Raw genomic sequence first — 15,524 nt, 5'->3', positions numbered from 1 at the left:
ATAGTGATTATTGTGGTTGAAGTAATTTTCTAAGTTGTTTGGGTTAAGATTATCATCATAATTGGAGAGTTGATAATGTAACGGAGGATGATAGCCCTTTATGTTATATATGTGTTTAATATAGAATTAAAGAATAGATTGTGAAAGAGATGAATTTTATTCACTGAGGTAATAAGTATTTATACAAGTTTTGATAGAGAGATTTTCCTCGATTAATCACCCAAATCACACATCAGTTATTCAAATATACGATTGATCCTTAATTATAGATTGATCGAGGATATAAGGAAGCATGAATGCTATTCAATGTGTGCCTTTATCATGATCTTTTATCATGCTCTCGTAAGATTGAGCTTCTATGAAGAATGTTAATATTGGACCAATGAAATTGAATATCTTATGGGCGAGAGACTTTGTTGAGGAAGTCTACTAATTGAATATCTTGTGGGTGATAGACTTTTTGGTAGTGCACATGTATCATGATTTATAAAAGAATGAGATGGTAAATGATGATATCATGCAAAATTGTGAATGACAATTAAGCCGAGAAAGGAACATTTCCTATGGTTTACGGAAATGTTACTTCTTTGACTTTAACATTTGGTGGCTTGTGACTTTGGGGTATACCGATTAACCAAGGAACAAAAAACCACACTTAGAGTCCAATATTTCCTATGGTTGACGGAAATGTTACTTCTTTGACTTTAACATCTCAAATTAATGCCGCCTTCATCTCCACTCATCTAAATTTGTCACAGTGCATGACGAGGTTCGATGCCTTTCTTATCAACCAGTTCGTGCCACTCAAACTCGATTAGCTCTTCCAACAAGAATGCAGAACCCAATCAGATGACTTGCAAGCTAAACCCGAGTTCAAGAATGGCAGCAGCAGTTGCCATCGAGATCTTGATTGCAGCAACCGAAATGGTCTCACCGTGTTCCTACCTCGGTTGACTTTCAACACCAAGTGCACATGGTATTCTTGGATTTCTTCTCCTTTGACGGATCGAAGAACCCGTTTTCTAGTGCCTACTTGTCTTCTAAAAATGACAAACCCAAGAATCCAAAAGCAGAAATGCTAATAAAATACAGCATTCTCTCACATGCATGCACCTGAGGGAGTGTTCCCTCGTAAATCTCGGGCTGTGTTTGCTTCGTCCTTCATCCTTCAGCCACCAACACAAACACCTTCACACGAACCCTATAAATATCAGCAGTCCATTCATCAAGCTCTCCAACACCTCCACCGAGTGTATTGGTTTCAGTAGAGGCTGCGGTGCTTTCATGGCTCAGCTCAGGAGCTTCATCGTTCTCCTCCTCGTGGTCGTCTTCGACGACCTTGTGTCGTATGGGGAAGCAGCATACAACATTGCCGATTACGGCGCCAAGTCAGATGGCCGGACCGACTCGACCAAGTCGCTGCTCGCTGCATGGGAAGCGGCCTGCGGCTCGGCGGGGTCGGCCACCATGTACGTGCCGGCCGGGGACTTCTTGGTCGGCCAAGCCACCTTCGCTGGCCCATGCAGCAGCAGCAAGATCACCGTCCAGATCGACGGGACGCTCGTCTCGCCGTCCGATCTCGGCGGGGCTGGCCACTGGCTCGTGTTCCACCACGTCGAGGGCGTGTCGGTGTACGGCGGGACCGTCGACGGCCGCGGATCCTCCCTCTGGGCCTGCAAGGCCGCCGGACGTAGCTGCGCCGCCGGAGCCTCGGTGAGCTAATCATGTTACACTCGCAATCTACTTCGAATGATAAATGATAAAGATGAATCGATCGTCTTCTGCCTATGCAGTCGCTAACGTTCAGGAACTCGAAGGACATCACGATCAGCGGGCTGACATCGACGGACAGCGAGCTATACCACATCGTGATCGACGGCTGCGATGGCGTGACAGTGAAGAACGTCAAGATCACGGCACCGGGGAACAGCCCCAACACCGACGGCATCCACGTCCAAGGGTCGAGCCACGTGACGATTACCGGGGCCAGCATCAAGACCGGCGACGACTGCATCTCCGTCGGGCCCGGCACCACTAACCTGTGGATCGAACAGGTGGCGTGCGGCCCAGGCCACGGCATAAGGTAAATAAGCACTGCAAGCAGAAACCAGTGTACCATTAGCTGAGACGAAGCTGACCTGATGCGGTGGCCACAGCATCGGGAGCCTGGGGAAGGAATACGACGAGGAGGGGGTGGAGAACGTGACGGTGAACACGGCGGTGTTCACGGGGACGGAGAATGGGCTGCGGATAAAGACATGGGGGAGGCCGAGCCAGGGGTTCGTGAAGGGGGTGGTGTTCGAGCACGCCGTGATGCAGAACGTCCAAAACCCCATCATCATCGACCAGAACTACTGCCCCGGCGACAGAGGATGCCCCGACCAGGTGAGTTGACCATCGCTATCGCCATCGCCATCGCCATCACCTACCTCTGCATATGTTTCATCAGTTGAAGAAAAAAGGAAATAAGAGAGGAACAACGACGACATGAGTCGTGTTAAGGTAACCGTCTTTCCCCACAGAGTTCCGGCGTCAGGATCAGTGGCGTGACGTACAATGACATTCATGGATCGTCTGCATCGGAAGTGGCGGTCAACTTCGACTGCAGCGCCAGCAACCCCTGCACCGGAATCGGGTTACAGGACATCAAGCTCACCTACGGGAACACGGCGGCGGAATCATCCTGTAAGCACGCCGATGGCACCGCCTCCGGCTTCGTCGTGCCGCCAAGTTGTCTATGATAACTCCGGTTGCAGCATTACCACGCAGCTCATACATAACAGTTGTAGCACTACATGTAGACGACTCAGACACAGATGGCTACTTGGATGACATAATTTAATGCATACATCAATATATATGCTCACTTGTTCACCAAAATTACAATATCTGATGTTAAAGGAAGGCTTCAGATTAAGCAGCACAGAAAATATTCTCCTATAAAAGCAAAAAAAGGAGGGTACATTAAGCTCGGATTCGGCATCTAATTGTTTCTGAAGCATACTCCAGGATCCACAGTAGAAGAAATCTGAAATTAAGGTTAAACAGTTTGCATTAAACCAATATGAGCTTGCCAAATCATTGTAAGACCTCACCAATTAGCAAGACATTAACATGTAAATTCTAAGAAAATGCATGTCGTAAGACTTCAAAAGGAAAACGTATTGATAGAAGATAAGATTATCCCGAGAAAATCTCTCTATTCTGTTGAGGAAAATCCTCTATGTATAAATAAGAGAGGGAACATGTTAATGTATTGAAGCATTTTTTATTTTTTCAATAAAGTTTCTTTAGTAATTATTCTTATCTTATATTCTTTTCATCACTTGTGTCACGAAACTAATGCGAGAAGATGGGCACGACAGACAAATACTAATTCATCAAGCTTTTCAACTTTTGTCAGTTCCCTTCGTTTAATTTATCAGCGAGGATTTTGTTCAAAACCAATGGATTTGCCTTGGACTCCTTCATTACTTGGAGAACCAGAGGTTAAAACTTTAAAACCATATTCAAAACAGAGGTTTTCAACCGAGAATTACAGCAATTTGAATAAGAAAACGCAAATGATATACAAAGTTTCGCAAGGTACACACCTGGGCAGCAAAAAATCCTTGCAACTTGGTTTTTCCACCACGATATTGTTGAAGTTGCTTGGGATTTGCAGCAAGCACTTTATCAACAAGTGCTTCTATTGCAGCTGGATCTACAAGCACTTTATTACAGTATATTAATTTTGTTTAGAAAAATTTTCTAGTGTAACCCGGTAACTTCATGAAATAGCCTATATACCCATGTAAAATTGTATATATTATATATATCCCTACAAAGTCAAAAACCATGTTACTGTACCACTGCCCTTGAATTATGTTGGGCTGACAGCACACAGATTCAGCCCATAGTAGGCTTGGGCAGCCCACACCCCTCTTAACCTAACCCTAATTAACATTAGGGGGTGTGATGGCTACGTTTTGGAGGCAGAAAAAGGCATAAATAGGGCAGCAACGTGGGAGAAGTAAAACAGCCACGGGATTCCAAAGAAAAGGAGGAAAACAAGGTAGAAAAGAAAGAGAAAGAAAGGGAAGAAGACAAGGACAATGCAAAGAGGTTGTTCTCAATCATCTAGTAATGTTCTCATCTCAGGTTAGATTAAATCTACAGTAGACTCTTGCTGTGATTACTTAGGGAGGTTTTAGATATTGTGGGCAGTGACGTGATCCTTGTATCCCAGTTATTCTCTTGTGATTATTGCTAGGGTTTAGGGCAAGAGATTGAGATTTGTATATTCATTATTCTCATAGTGGATTATCTCTAGTTTACCCCGTGGTTTTTACCCTTCACATTGAAGGGGTTTTCCACGTATATCTTGGTGTTCTATTTGATTGTGGTTCCATTTAATTCCGCTGCATATCATGGCCTTCTAGTATTTGTTCATATACAAAGGTTATTCTTGTTTATATCCCCATTAATTGGTATGAGAGCAAGGGGTTTTGGTGATTTAAATTTTGTATTTGAACATGGAGGCCAGTTATGTTTCTCGCATGATTAGTTTAAATGGAAACAATTGGATGATATGGAAACCAAGAATGGAAGATCTCTTGTATTGCAAAGATTTGTATGGACCTTTGTAGGGGGATAGTGCAAAACCCACAACAATGACAGATGATGAGTGGACGAGGTTAGATCGAAAAACAATTGGATTTATTCGACAATGGCTTGATGATAGTGTCTTTCACCATGTTTCTACTGAAATTTCTACATATTCTCTTTGGAAAAAGTTGGAAAGTCTCTATGAAAGAAAAATAGCTGGCAACAAAGCTTTTTTGATCAGAAAACTTGTGAACCTAAAATATAGAGAGCGCGCTTCTATTGCTGAACATTTGAATGAAATGCAAAGTATTACTAACCAGTTATCCTCTATGAAAATATCTCTTGATGATGAGTTGCTAGCTTTGTTACTTCTTAGTTCATTACCAGAAAGTTGAGAGACATTGGTGGTTTCCCTCAGTAATTCTGCGTCAGATGGTATTGTTACTATGAGTCAAGTAACAAGCAGTTTGTTGAATGAGGAGTTGAGAAGAAAGAGTTCGGCAACGTCTCAGAATGATTCACAAGCACTTATCTCAGAGAACAGAGGAAGGTCAAAGTCTAGAAGCAGTTCACGCATGGGTAGAAACAAGTCAAGATCAAGAAAAGATATTGTTTGCTATAATTATGGTGAGAAAGGACATTACAAGAACCAATGTAAGCAACCTAAGAAGAGGAAGAAAAAAGAAAAAGAAGTGGAGTCTATACAGTCAAAAAATAATATCACAACTACAATGCAGGGTGGTGATTATTTGATTTTGTCTCCTTCTGATGATATTTTGTCTTGTGTGTGTCAAGATCTTGAGTGGGTGATTGACACAGGTGCTTTTTATCATGCTACACCACAGAGGGAGTTTTTTTGCTACATACAGGTCTGAAAATTTTGGTGTTGTCAAAATGGGCAACTATGGCACAACAAACATCATAGGCATGGGTGATATCCATTTAAAGACCAACCTTGGCGCAAGTTGGTGCTTAAGGATGTGAGGCATGTGATTGATTTGAGGCTGAATTTAATTTCAGTTGGAAGACTAGATGATGAAGACTATGAAAGCAGATTTCATAAAGGACAATGGAAGCTCAGTAATGGTTCTCTTATTATAGCTAATGGAAAGAAATGTTATACTTTGTACAGGTTGCAGGCTAAAGCTTATGGTGAGCAGTTAAATGCTACAGAAAAAGACTTTAGCATGGAGTTGTGGCATAGGCGACTGGGACACATGAGCGAAAAGGGGCTGCAAGCTCTTTCCAAGAGAGAAGTATTACCAGACCTCAGAGGTATACATCTGAACTCTTGTATTGATTGTTTGGCAGGTAAACAACATAGAGTTTCATTTGCTAGTGCTGCTTTGTCTAGAAAAATACATACCTTAGATTGTGTTTATACAGATGTATGTGGTCCTTTGAGGACAAAAACTCCTAGTGGATCTGTTAATGTTCTTGATATAAGTGGTGCACTTTATTTTGTCACTTTTATAGATGATTTTTCCAGAAAAGTTTGGGCCTATTATTTGAAGACTAAAGATCAGGTGATTAATGTCTTCAAAGAGTTTCATGCTAGGGTTGAAAGGGAGACAAAAAGGAAATTGAAATGCATAAGATCAGATAATGGTGGTGAGTATACAGGATTGTTTAATAACTATTGCAGGTCACATGGGATCCAACATGAGATGACAGTTCTTGGTACACATCAACATAATGCAATTGCAGAGAGAATGAACCGCACCATCATGGAAAAGATCATATGTATGCTTTCACAAGCCAAGCTACCCAAAATGTTTTGGGATGAGGCTTTGAGGACTGTAGTTGATGTGATCAACTTATTACCATGTACAGCCCTAGATGGTGATGTTGCAGAGCATGTATGGTCAGGGAAGATATTTCCTACAAGCATTTGAGAGTGTTTAGTTGTCATGCATTTGCACATGTTCCAGATAATGAGAGTTCCAAGCTGGATGGTAAGACTAAAGAATGTATTTTTCTTGGCTACTCACATGATCATTTTGGTTACAGGCTTTGGGATATAGAAAAGTAGAAGGTGTTCAGAAGTAGAGATGTAGTCTTCTTTCAGGATCAAACCTTTGAGGATTTGAAGAAGAAGGCACCAGCCAAGACTTCTGCAGAAGGATTAGCAGATTGTGACCCAGTTATTCCTCCAGTATATCAGGGTGATGGGGGAGATGTGCAGGAAGATAGTGTAGAGCCTGATATTGATCTACCTATAGGACATGTTGAGCAAGAAGAAGTAGGAGAGCAAGTTCCCGCATAACCTCAGTTGAGAAGATCTTCTAGACAACGTCAACCTTCCAGAAGATACTCTACAGATGAGTATGTGATGCTTACTGATGCAAGTGAACCAGAGAGTTACCAGGAAGCAGTTGAAAGTGAGTAGAAAGAGAAGTGGTTACTTGCTATGCAGGAAGAGATGGATGCTCTTTAGAAGAACCACACTTATGATTTGGTACTGCTACCAAATGGAATAAAGACCCTACCAAAAGAAAGGCAGGAGATATGCCGACATCTGGTCGGCATGGCTTCACATTGAGGAGTCATGGGACAGCCTCCCTTATGGGCTGAAGGGGGAGGTTGTTGGGCTGGCAACCCACAGATTCAGCTAGAGTAGGCTTGGGCAGCCCACAGCTCACACCCCCTCTTAACCTAACCCTAATTAACATTAGGGGGTGTGGTGGCTACGTTTTGGAGGCAGAAAAAGGCATAAATAGTGCAGCAACGTGGGAGAAGTAAAACAGCCATGGGATTCCAAAGAAAAGAAGGAAAACAAGATAGAAAAGGAAGAGAAAGAAAGGGAAGAAGACAAGGACAACGCAGAGAGGCTGTTCTCAATCATCTAGTAGTGTTCTCATCTCAAGTTAGATCAAATCTACAGTAGACTCTTACTATGATTACTTGGGAAGGTTTTAGATATTGTGGGCAGTGACGTGATCCTTGTATCCCAGTTATTCTCTTGTGATTGTTACTAGAGTTTAGGGCAAGGGATTGAGATTTATATATTCATTATTCTCATAGTGGATTATCTCTAGTTTGCCCCGTGATATTTACCCTTCACATTGAAGGGGTTTTCCACGTATATCTTGGTGTTCTATTTGATTATGATTCTATTTAATTCTGCTGCGTATTATGATCTTCTAGTATTTATTCATACACAAAGGTTATTCCTATTTATATCCCAATCAAATTACTCGGTCAGTGTAAGACTTAAAAGAGTGTTAAGACTGGATTAATGCTGGTGAAAGAGTAGGTAACCAGTATTAAACTAACAAGAGTTAAATTGGCAAAAAAAATGCTTCTGCATTTTTTGTTCTACACTTGTTTTAGTTGTCGCTTGAACTGATGCCTTTTTCAGAGTGCTAGTTGTGCTCTCTGCTTGAGCATTGATGCGAGTCTTTGAAGCTTGCAATGTGCGAAAAAGAGCACTACTCGTCCTGATGAACAAAGCTGATTGGTTGAGGAAAATATGGTTGGTTCTAATTCCTCCATGATATATCAAAGCCATCATCACCCCTTGATCACCAGATATATTTATCCCACCACCAACAAAAAGCTTCAAGCAAGCATCCCACCTAAAGAAAGCAAGAAAAATATGAGAAAATTCTAAGCAAGAGAATAGCTTCAGAAAAAAAACAAAGGTACTCAAGTTGATTATGCAGTTCATAACTAACAAACTCTTATGATATATATACGCACAATGTCTGAGGCAATAACCAATTATGTTAAGTATGATCTATAAGGTTCAAAAATATATAACTTAAAATTCATATAATTATAATATATTCAGTGTATTCATCAAAATAGCAGAAAATGAACAACATAAAAAAAAACATTGTCTACAAAATTAGAATCTGATGTGCTCGATAATGATTGAAGTGATTAATTTATATTATCAATACTCAGATGAAGCACGAAAGAGGAGCCGGATAAGGGCGGTCTTGTCCGACGACAACCTGTTGCTGCAAGGTCAGTTCGAGCGAGGCGTTACCTCCTGCAGAAGTTCCCGTAAGATTCGTGCTTTCCACCACCTAGTCCAGCTGCCGCCGCCGCCCGATAGCCGCGGTGTCAGGAGGAAGAGAGGAACGTGGTGCTGCTTCGTGCGGCTACGCCAAAATCGGGATGGATAATACATTTCGAAATATTGGGGCGGAAATTGAAGCATTTTTATATTGAAAATTACGGGTCGGATTTTGGCCTTGGACCCAAACCCGATTTGGTCGTCTCCCCAGGGGCCCGCGGCGCGAGTGCGGGTGGGACTTGGCTTGGGTGAACCGGTTGCAACGTTTGGGTTCAACTCAAGTCGAGTTAATTTCAATTACTCTCCTCTTTCAAGAATACCTTGCATCTAAGAATCGAAGATGTTTCATTTGAAGGGTTCTCATCTGTCTGCCTTCGCTGACTGCACTTCCTAATGCACCAGGAATTTATGCTAATCGTGTGAACTTTATACATCATTATTGTTCCATTGGCATGCAAGAAGATAGAACACATGGAAATAGATACCAAAACCAAGAGGATAAGAATGGGCCCATGAAAAGTTCAGCCGTGCATCATTTGCTGTGGCATGTCATCATGACATTGGCATGCTGTGTTTCGACTAGGTTTTGAATCTACAGAGATCGAGGGAGGGAGGAATTGCACTATTCCTGCTTTGTATTCTGATGGCAGGATGGGTTGGGTGATGGCTTAAATGCTCTCTCTCTCTCTCTCTCTCTCTCTCTCTCTTTAGGCCATTCGAGTTCGGTTTACTGGTCCTTTTATTGATGGCTCACCTCCCTTTCACAGTGAAGGAGAGTTCAACTGTTGAGTTAGGTCTTCTGCTATCCTCCGCAGCATTCCTTTTGCCTCCACCTATGCGTCAGCATTCACACACTTGAACTATTGGACTGAGAATGGTCAACTACAAAAGTGGGGTTTCAATCTCAGAGGCTTCCACATTAATGCTCTCAGCTTTACCTTTCTGCACCTTTGGGGTTCCGACAGCAGAAGTTTCAGACTCACAGGGCAGTGCTGTAAATGAAGATTGAATCACAAGACAGCAGAAGTTTCTGCACCTTTTATGAGGATTGAATCATGATGACCGTGTTTTCGACACCTCATGAAACACTCTTGCAGCTTGAAGAGATGTCATGATTATTCTCTTCTTTTATGGTCATCAGATTCAGAAGTAGAAGAGCTGCAAAGCCAAGAGAAGCAATATATATGTGCTACTTCACTGCAGTGTAATGCACGAAGAGAAACCCAGAAGAGTTTAGAGAAGGATGGCCATTAAATAACTTGCATCCAATAAGTACTCATATCAGAGTGTGTATTAAAAGCTGAATAGTAAAGCCGGTGAACTCATACAATGAAGTCTACGGGAACTACAGAAACCACAACTGCTGCATGACTTCAACACAAGAAAAGGACGAGAAATCCGAGAGTCATTATCTCCCTCTATATATGTTTATATCTCATTATCTCCAGCAATTAGCCATTCTCCAAATCTTAACCTGAAGTGCAGAGAAAGCAGAGATGGATCAGCAGAAAAGGCAGCATTTGGCATGCATGAGATCCACGTACCTGCGTGCATGAACGGGTCCTCTGTTAAAAGTTATATGATCTCAGATGATCGTGAAGAAAGATAGGTGTATGATACACAGTTGGTCTCTTACAGAGGTTTAATGGCTGAGCTGTCGTCGCCGCTGGCCGTGCTTGGCTTCATGACGCTTGCAAGTCCGGTGTCGTATGATCCATCGGCGGCCAGCTTCGCTGTCGGATCTTCTTCGTAGTGCCTCGGCATCGTAAGATCGTTGACATCGATGAGCTCATGCCCAGTGGCGGCGGGCTGGTACTTGGAGAGCTCGGACATGGCGGCGGACAGGTCGACACGGAGCTGGCGAAGCTGGCGCTGGAGGAGGGAGATGACGCCGACGCAGCCGTAGACGGGGTCGCGGAGGCGCATGTCGGCCTCGTAGGCGAGGGAGTTGACGGCGTCCTCGCGTTGGTAAGGGTGCAGCTCATTGAGCAGCTTCGTGACGTTGCTGGCCCCGAACACCCGGTGCACGTGCACGAACTTTTGCGGCTGGTCCGGCGGGAAGTAGGGGGCGAACACGCACTCCGGCTGGCACTTTCGCCGCAGGAACTTGCAGGCCGCGCATGGCGATGCTGCTGCAGCCGCTGCCGCCGCCGATACCATCTCACGCACAGCTGATACAGGAAGACAAGCATAAAAGACTAATGCCAGAAAGAACTGCTCCCTCTGAATACATAATGAACTCTAAAAGCGTAAGCTAAGGACGTGATTCCAGTCGTCGTAGTAGTGAATAGTTGTAGACCAACTAAGATGCATCTAATGGCCTCCTTCTTGGAGCTTGTTTCACCTGCACAGCAGAAAAGAGGAGGCAAATGGGGAACCTTATTCCTCGCTTGTTCGACTCTCGCCCTCGATGCCGAAGTCAAAGGCAGCAGAAGAGGGCAAACGGAAGCTGAGAGGAGGGAGAGGAGTTGGAAGATTTATGAACGAAGGGATAGTTGAGGAAGAAGAGAATGGCAGCAGATTTATAGACAGCTTATGTCGTGATTTAACTACGTGTGACATGAGAGAGAGAGAGAGAGGAATGAGCATGTCGTGATACGACCTCTTTGGCTGGTCCCCCGCGGGCGGGGCTCTTCTTTCTCGGCCGAGCAGGTCAGACCCGCCAAGCTCCGACCACTGATAGGGCAGAGAGGATGGGTCCCAACGGACACGTGGGACAAAAAATGGTGTTCGATGTCTCCGTGCCGAACTTGTTTTGGACGACAGACGGCATAATCGCAGGAATACCATCGACTCACTCGAGTCAGATGAACATTTAATGCCATGATGGTCACAACTCATACGTACCCAATAAAGTTTCCATCTACCAACAAAAGTCATTTTTTTAAGATGTTTCATATCTAGATTTTTAATGTTTACCTTTTCTTTTTCTTGGTTTGATTCAGAAAAAAACACAAATTAATATATGCAATGCAATTATAATAGTATATATTAATTTGGGGAAATCAAAATACAAATTCCTTCCCCGACTTCCCCTCCGTCTCCCTCTTCAAAATAAAATAATATTCGATATGTCAATAAGCACAAGGTGGTGACAATGGAAAACAAAGTTTAAAGCTACTACACAAATCCAATAGTTCGATGGAAATGCAGGTTCATTTTTTGTTTTTTTGAAGGGAGGAGAAAATAGGTCACACAGAGACAGCATATATAAAGTTACACTGAATTATAACACTTGTTCAGAGAAGATCCAAAAAGTATCTCACTCACTAATTGTTGCTTGCAGTAAACTCTAGCTCTAAATTATGCCTTATGATACCATTAGAAATTCACAGTGCCTTTCCATGCAGGGATAGCAAGATATTTACTTGTCCAATTACAGGAAGTAATTGCTCATTCATTTATCAAGATATAACCAACAAGATGTTGTTGGCAATTCTGACAATTACTTAGTTGGTAAAAGGCATAATTATCCTTGACCACTTCAAAAGAACAAAGTCCATCAACAGAAGCATTAGATCAAATATTAGGTAGACATGTACTTAGATGGTATTCACTTGCCTTATGTCCTGATAAGGTATACTTCGAGCCTAGGCCACGTCACAATCGATGTCATACCATGTCACAGCCAAGTCAGCAAGAGAAGCACCCCCACGCACTGAGCCAGCAACCATATCAAGACGCCACTCAGTATGTACCATCCCGGTAAGCTCGGGACAACACCGCATGGCGCCGTTCTGCATGTCGCGGGATGGCGACCGCACAAAGGTACCATCTCATCCCTCGAGGATCGGTCGTCACGCCAAATCCACGTACGATCGACCCTCGTACAGTAGTATAAAAGTATCTGGCCGGCATCCGGCCATGGAGGAGAAAAAATGGAGGCAGAAAGTAGAACCCCACACTGACTTACTTGTCGAGGGGCCACAGTCGGTAACGACCCGACAGGGCCTTCTGTGCAGGAAAATGGTAATGTCTGAGGCGAGGCCATCCCAATCGATAGAGGTGTCCTTCCTCCCAACGCCCCAATTAGCATCCCGACGAAAAGACGTCAATTTTGTGGTGCCAACACACCGACTAAAGGGCTTGACCGACTCCGGCATCCCGCTAAGCCGACCAAAGACTCCCGACATTGTTCCGTGGACTGGGCCATGCTGACTCATCAGCCACGGCGCATTAGTTCATCAATATTTTTGGCGCTAGAAGGAAGGTCATATCGTAGGGGAATCACGCAGTATCTCTCCCCGAGGGAGAACCATCAGCCGATCACCCCTCTGTCAAGCCCGGAGATCAGCCCCTCCCCGTCCTCAGAGACGAGAGAATCCCGGCCTCGACACCAGATCGCTACTAGCACCTGTTCAATGACCCGGGGTTGTCACTCCCTGGGCTTACCATGGGACCCTCGGTCGTTTCGCCCGAAGCGTTCCTCGGCCTGACAAAGCAAGTACAGGCGATGGCGGGAATGATGCCCGAGCAGACAATGGACCCAAGAGGCATGCCTGAGCAGAGCATACATGCACCCTGCCGGATCACTCTGCCCCACTTCGAGCCTGATACCATATCGTCCGACTCAACGGATGACTCATTCAGGATCCAGTTGTCCCGGGTCAACCAATGCCTGGATGAGTTCCAACGTGAGTTCTAGAAGTCGCGGGGCGAGATGGGCGAAGGCAGCTCGAGCAGATCCCCTTTTACTCAGGAAATATAGGACAAGCCTATACCCCTCAACTTCAGGCTACTAGCATTGGAGACGTATGACAGCGGCTCCAATCCCACATAGCACATCGCTGCGTTTCGGGCTCAGATGGCCCTCTATGGCACCTCTGATGCATTAATGTGTCGGGCATTCCCGACCACCTTTAGGGGACCGGCACGAGCGTGGTTCAACCAGCTACGCTTGTCCTCGGTCTCATCTTTCGACCAGCTCGCCAGGGAGTTCGAGCAGAATTTCCTCGCCAGCATGCGACCCAGACCTTCCATGGCCACCTTGCTCGCGTTATCCCAACGCGAAGATGAGTCGCTCTCTCAGTTCGTGACACGTTTCGCCACTGAAATCCGAGGATTCCGGGACGCTCATCCTTCTTTAATCATGTAGGCGTTTCTGATAGGTTTGAAGCCTTCAAGGTTCTTCTGGTCATTAATCGAGAAGCCACCATCAACCATCCCTGAGATGCTCCAGCGCCCCAATCAATACATTGCCGCCGAAGCTTTGGTGGCGGGAAAGCGCACGAACGGGAAGAGGCTGAGGGCGGAACAATCCCGAGGAACGACCTCAGCAGCCCCGGTGCAACCTCGTCGGAGGCCCGACCAACAAGAGCTGCTACTCTTGAGGCCCCCATATCTCCCTCTGAACACATCTCGTATCGAGATCTTCCTCCAAATCAGGGCGAAGGGCCTTTTGCAACAGCCCAACCCCATGAAAGCTACTCACAAAGACCGGTCCAAATATTGCAGGTTCCACCGAGACTACGGCCATGACACGGAAGACTGTCGCGACCTCTAGAATCAAATCGAGGACCTGATCCGAAGAGGTCACCTCGGGTGCTATCTCAAGGAACCCCGGGAAGTAACCCTACACCCTAGGGGACCCATCAAAAGACAGATCGACGTCATCTCCGGAGGACCGACAACCGACGGTTGCAGCACCACGGCGAGGAAGGCCTACGCCCGGAGCACGGTCGAGAAATGTCCCCGACCCGAGCTCGAGCTTGAAATCACTTTCGGGGCCGAAGAGGTCGAGCGCTCCCATCACGACGATGCTTTGGTGATCCCCATTCGGATTGCCAACGCTCGGGTCAAAAGGGTAATGGTTGATACCGGGAGCTCTGCCGACATGCTATACCTCGACGCCTTCAAGAAGCTCGGGACCACCATCCTCCCTGCCACCATCGAGGAAGAGCCGAGGGCCAAGACAATAATGACCACCTTCATGGTAGTCGATCTGCCCTCGGCCGACCAATGCTCAACAAGTTGAAAGCAGTGGTGTCCACCTACCATCGAGCCATTAAGTTTCCAACTTCGGTAGGGATCGGGGAATCCCGAAGCGATCAGGGAGAATCGAGGCGGTGCTATCTTACAGCGGTCACTCTCCCGGAGAAGGAGCGCCCCCGTCAAGTCCTGGATCCCTAAGAAGGAGCTGTAGCATCGAGGCGTCTGGAGCCTCTTGAGCAACTCACCGAGGTACCATTGAAAAGGAACCAGCCCGATTTGATCATAAAAATTGTGATGGCACTCCCCGAAGAAAATCAGCTCCAGCTCATAGACTTCCTAAAAGAAAATGCCAATGTATTTGCATGGTCCTCTAAGGAGATGCCTAGGATCGATCTGTTAGGATCAAGAGCACTAAGAGGGGGGGGTGAATTAGTGCAGCGGAAAACTTTCGACGATTAAAAAAGTGTTCGTACGATAAAAGCGATTTCAATAGAAAAGCTGATTCGTAAATCTCTTTAACTTGTAATCAAGCAAGATGTAGTTAAAGGAAATCTATGAAGGCAGTTTGCAGTTATGATGAAAGTTAAAATGTAAGCGCAAACTGAAATATGATGTTCGTAAGATAAAACTGATTTACGTCTAAACGCCGATTCGGAAAATACTGAACTTTGAAACACGATCGTATATGCGCAGAAGGCAGTAAGCTTTTGAGGAGGTTTGCAGTAAAGATAACATGCTCAAAGTAAATGCAAACCGAGATTTAGAGTGGTTCGGTCAATCTTGATCTACATCCACTTTTGGCTTCCTCCTCCGACGAGGTCATCGACGTCCACTAGAGGCCTTCCTTCAATAGGCGAAGGCCAACCACCCTTTTACAGTTTCACTCCTTTTGACGGGCTTAGGAGACAACCCTTACAGAATTTTCTTTCATCTCTTATCAGATTAGAACTTGGAAGAAAAGAGGAAGAAGAACTTTCAACTC

The 15,524-nt window shown here is 44.9% G+C and overlaps 2 protein-coding genes and 1 long non-coding RNA gene across 3 annotated transcripts; 1 reads left to right on the top strand and 2 right to left on the bottom strand.

The window, feature by feature from the left end:
* Positions 1-1,086: 1,086 nt before the first annotated feature.
* On the top strand, positions 1,087-2,741 carry LOC135594909 (polygalacturonase-like). The gene is made up of 4 exons (XM_065085415.1): positions 1,087-1,713; positions 1,794-2,083; positions 2,157-2,385; positions 2,523-2,741. Exons 1-4 carry the CDS (start codon positions 1,108-1,110, stop codon positions 2,739-2,741), a joined length of 1,344 nt encoding a protein of 447 aa, XP_064941487.1. The 5' UTR covers positions 1,087-1,107.
* A 5,046-nt stretch (positions 2,742-7,787) lies between these two features.
* Positions 7,788-8,717, bottom strand: LOC135594908 (uncharacterized). The gene is made up of 2 exons (XR_010480229.1): positions 8,582-8,717; positions 7,788-8,165 (listed from the first exon to the last, which is right to left on the bottom strand). It is a non-coding gene; the product is annotated as an uncharacterized LOC135594908 (long non-coding RNA).
* A 1,526-nt stretch (positions 8,718-10,243) lies between these two features.
* LOC135595123 (protein ASYMMETRIC LEAVES 2-like) lies at positions 10,244-10,778 on the bottom strand. The gene has a single exon (XM_065085647.1). It carries the CDS (start codon positions 10,769-10,771, stop codon positions 10,244-10,246), a length of 528 nt encoding a protein of 175 aa, XP_064941719.1. The 5' UTR covers positions 10,772-10,778.
* Positions 10,779-15,524: the final 4,746 nt, after the last annotated feature.

The sequence above is a fragment of the Musa acuminata genome, chromosome BXJ1-10 (assembly GCF_036884655.1).
Source record: "Musa acuminata AAA Group cultivar baxijiao chromosome BXJ1-10, Cavendish_Baxijiao_AAA, whole genome shotgun sequence".
Classification (NCBI taxonomy): Eukaryota; Viridiplantae; Streptophyta; class Magnoliopsida; order Zingiberales; family Musaceae; genus Musa; species Musa acuminata.
The sequence above is the reverse complement of the archived record's forward strand: the minus strand, read 5'-3'. Positions and strand labels throughout refer to the sequence as shown.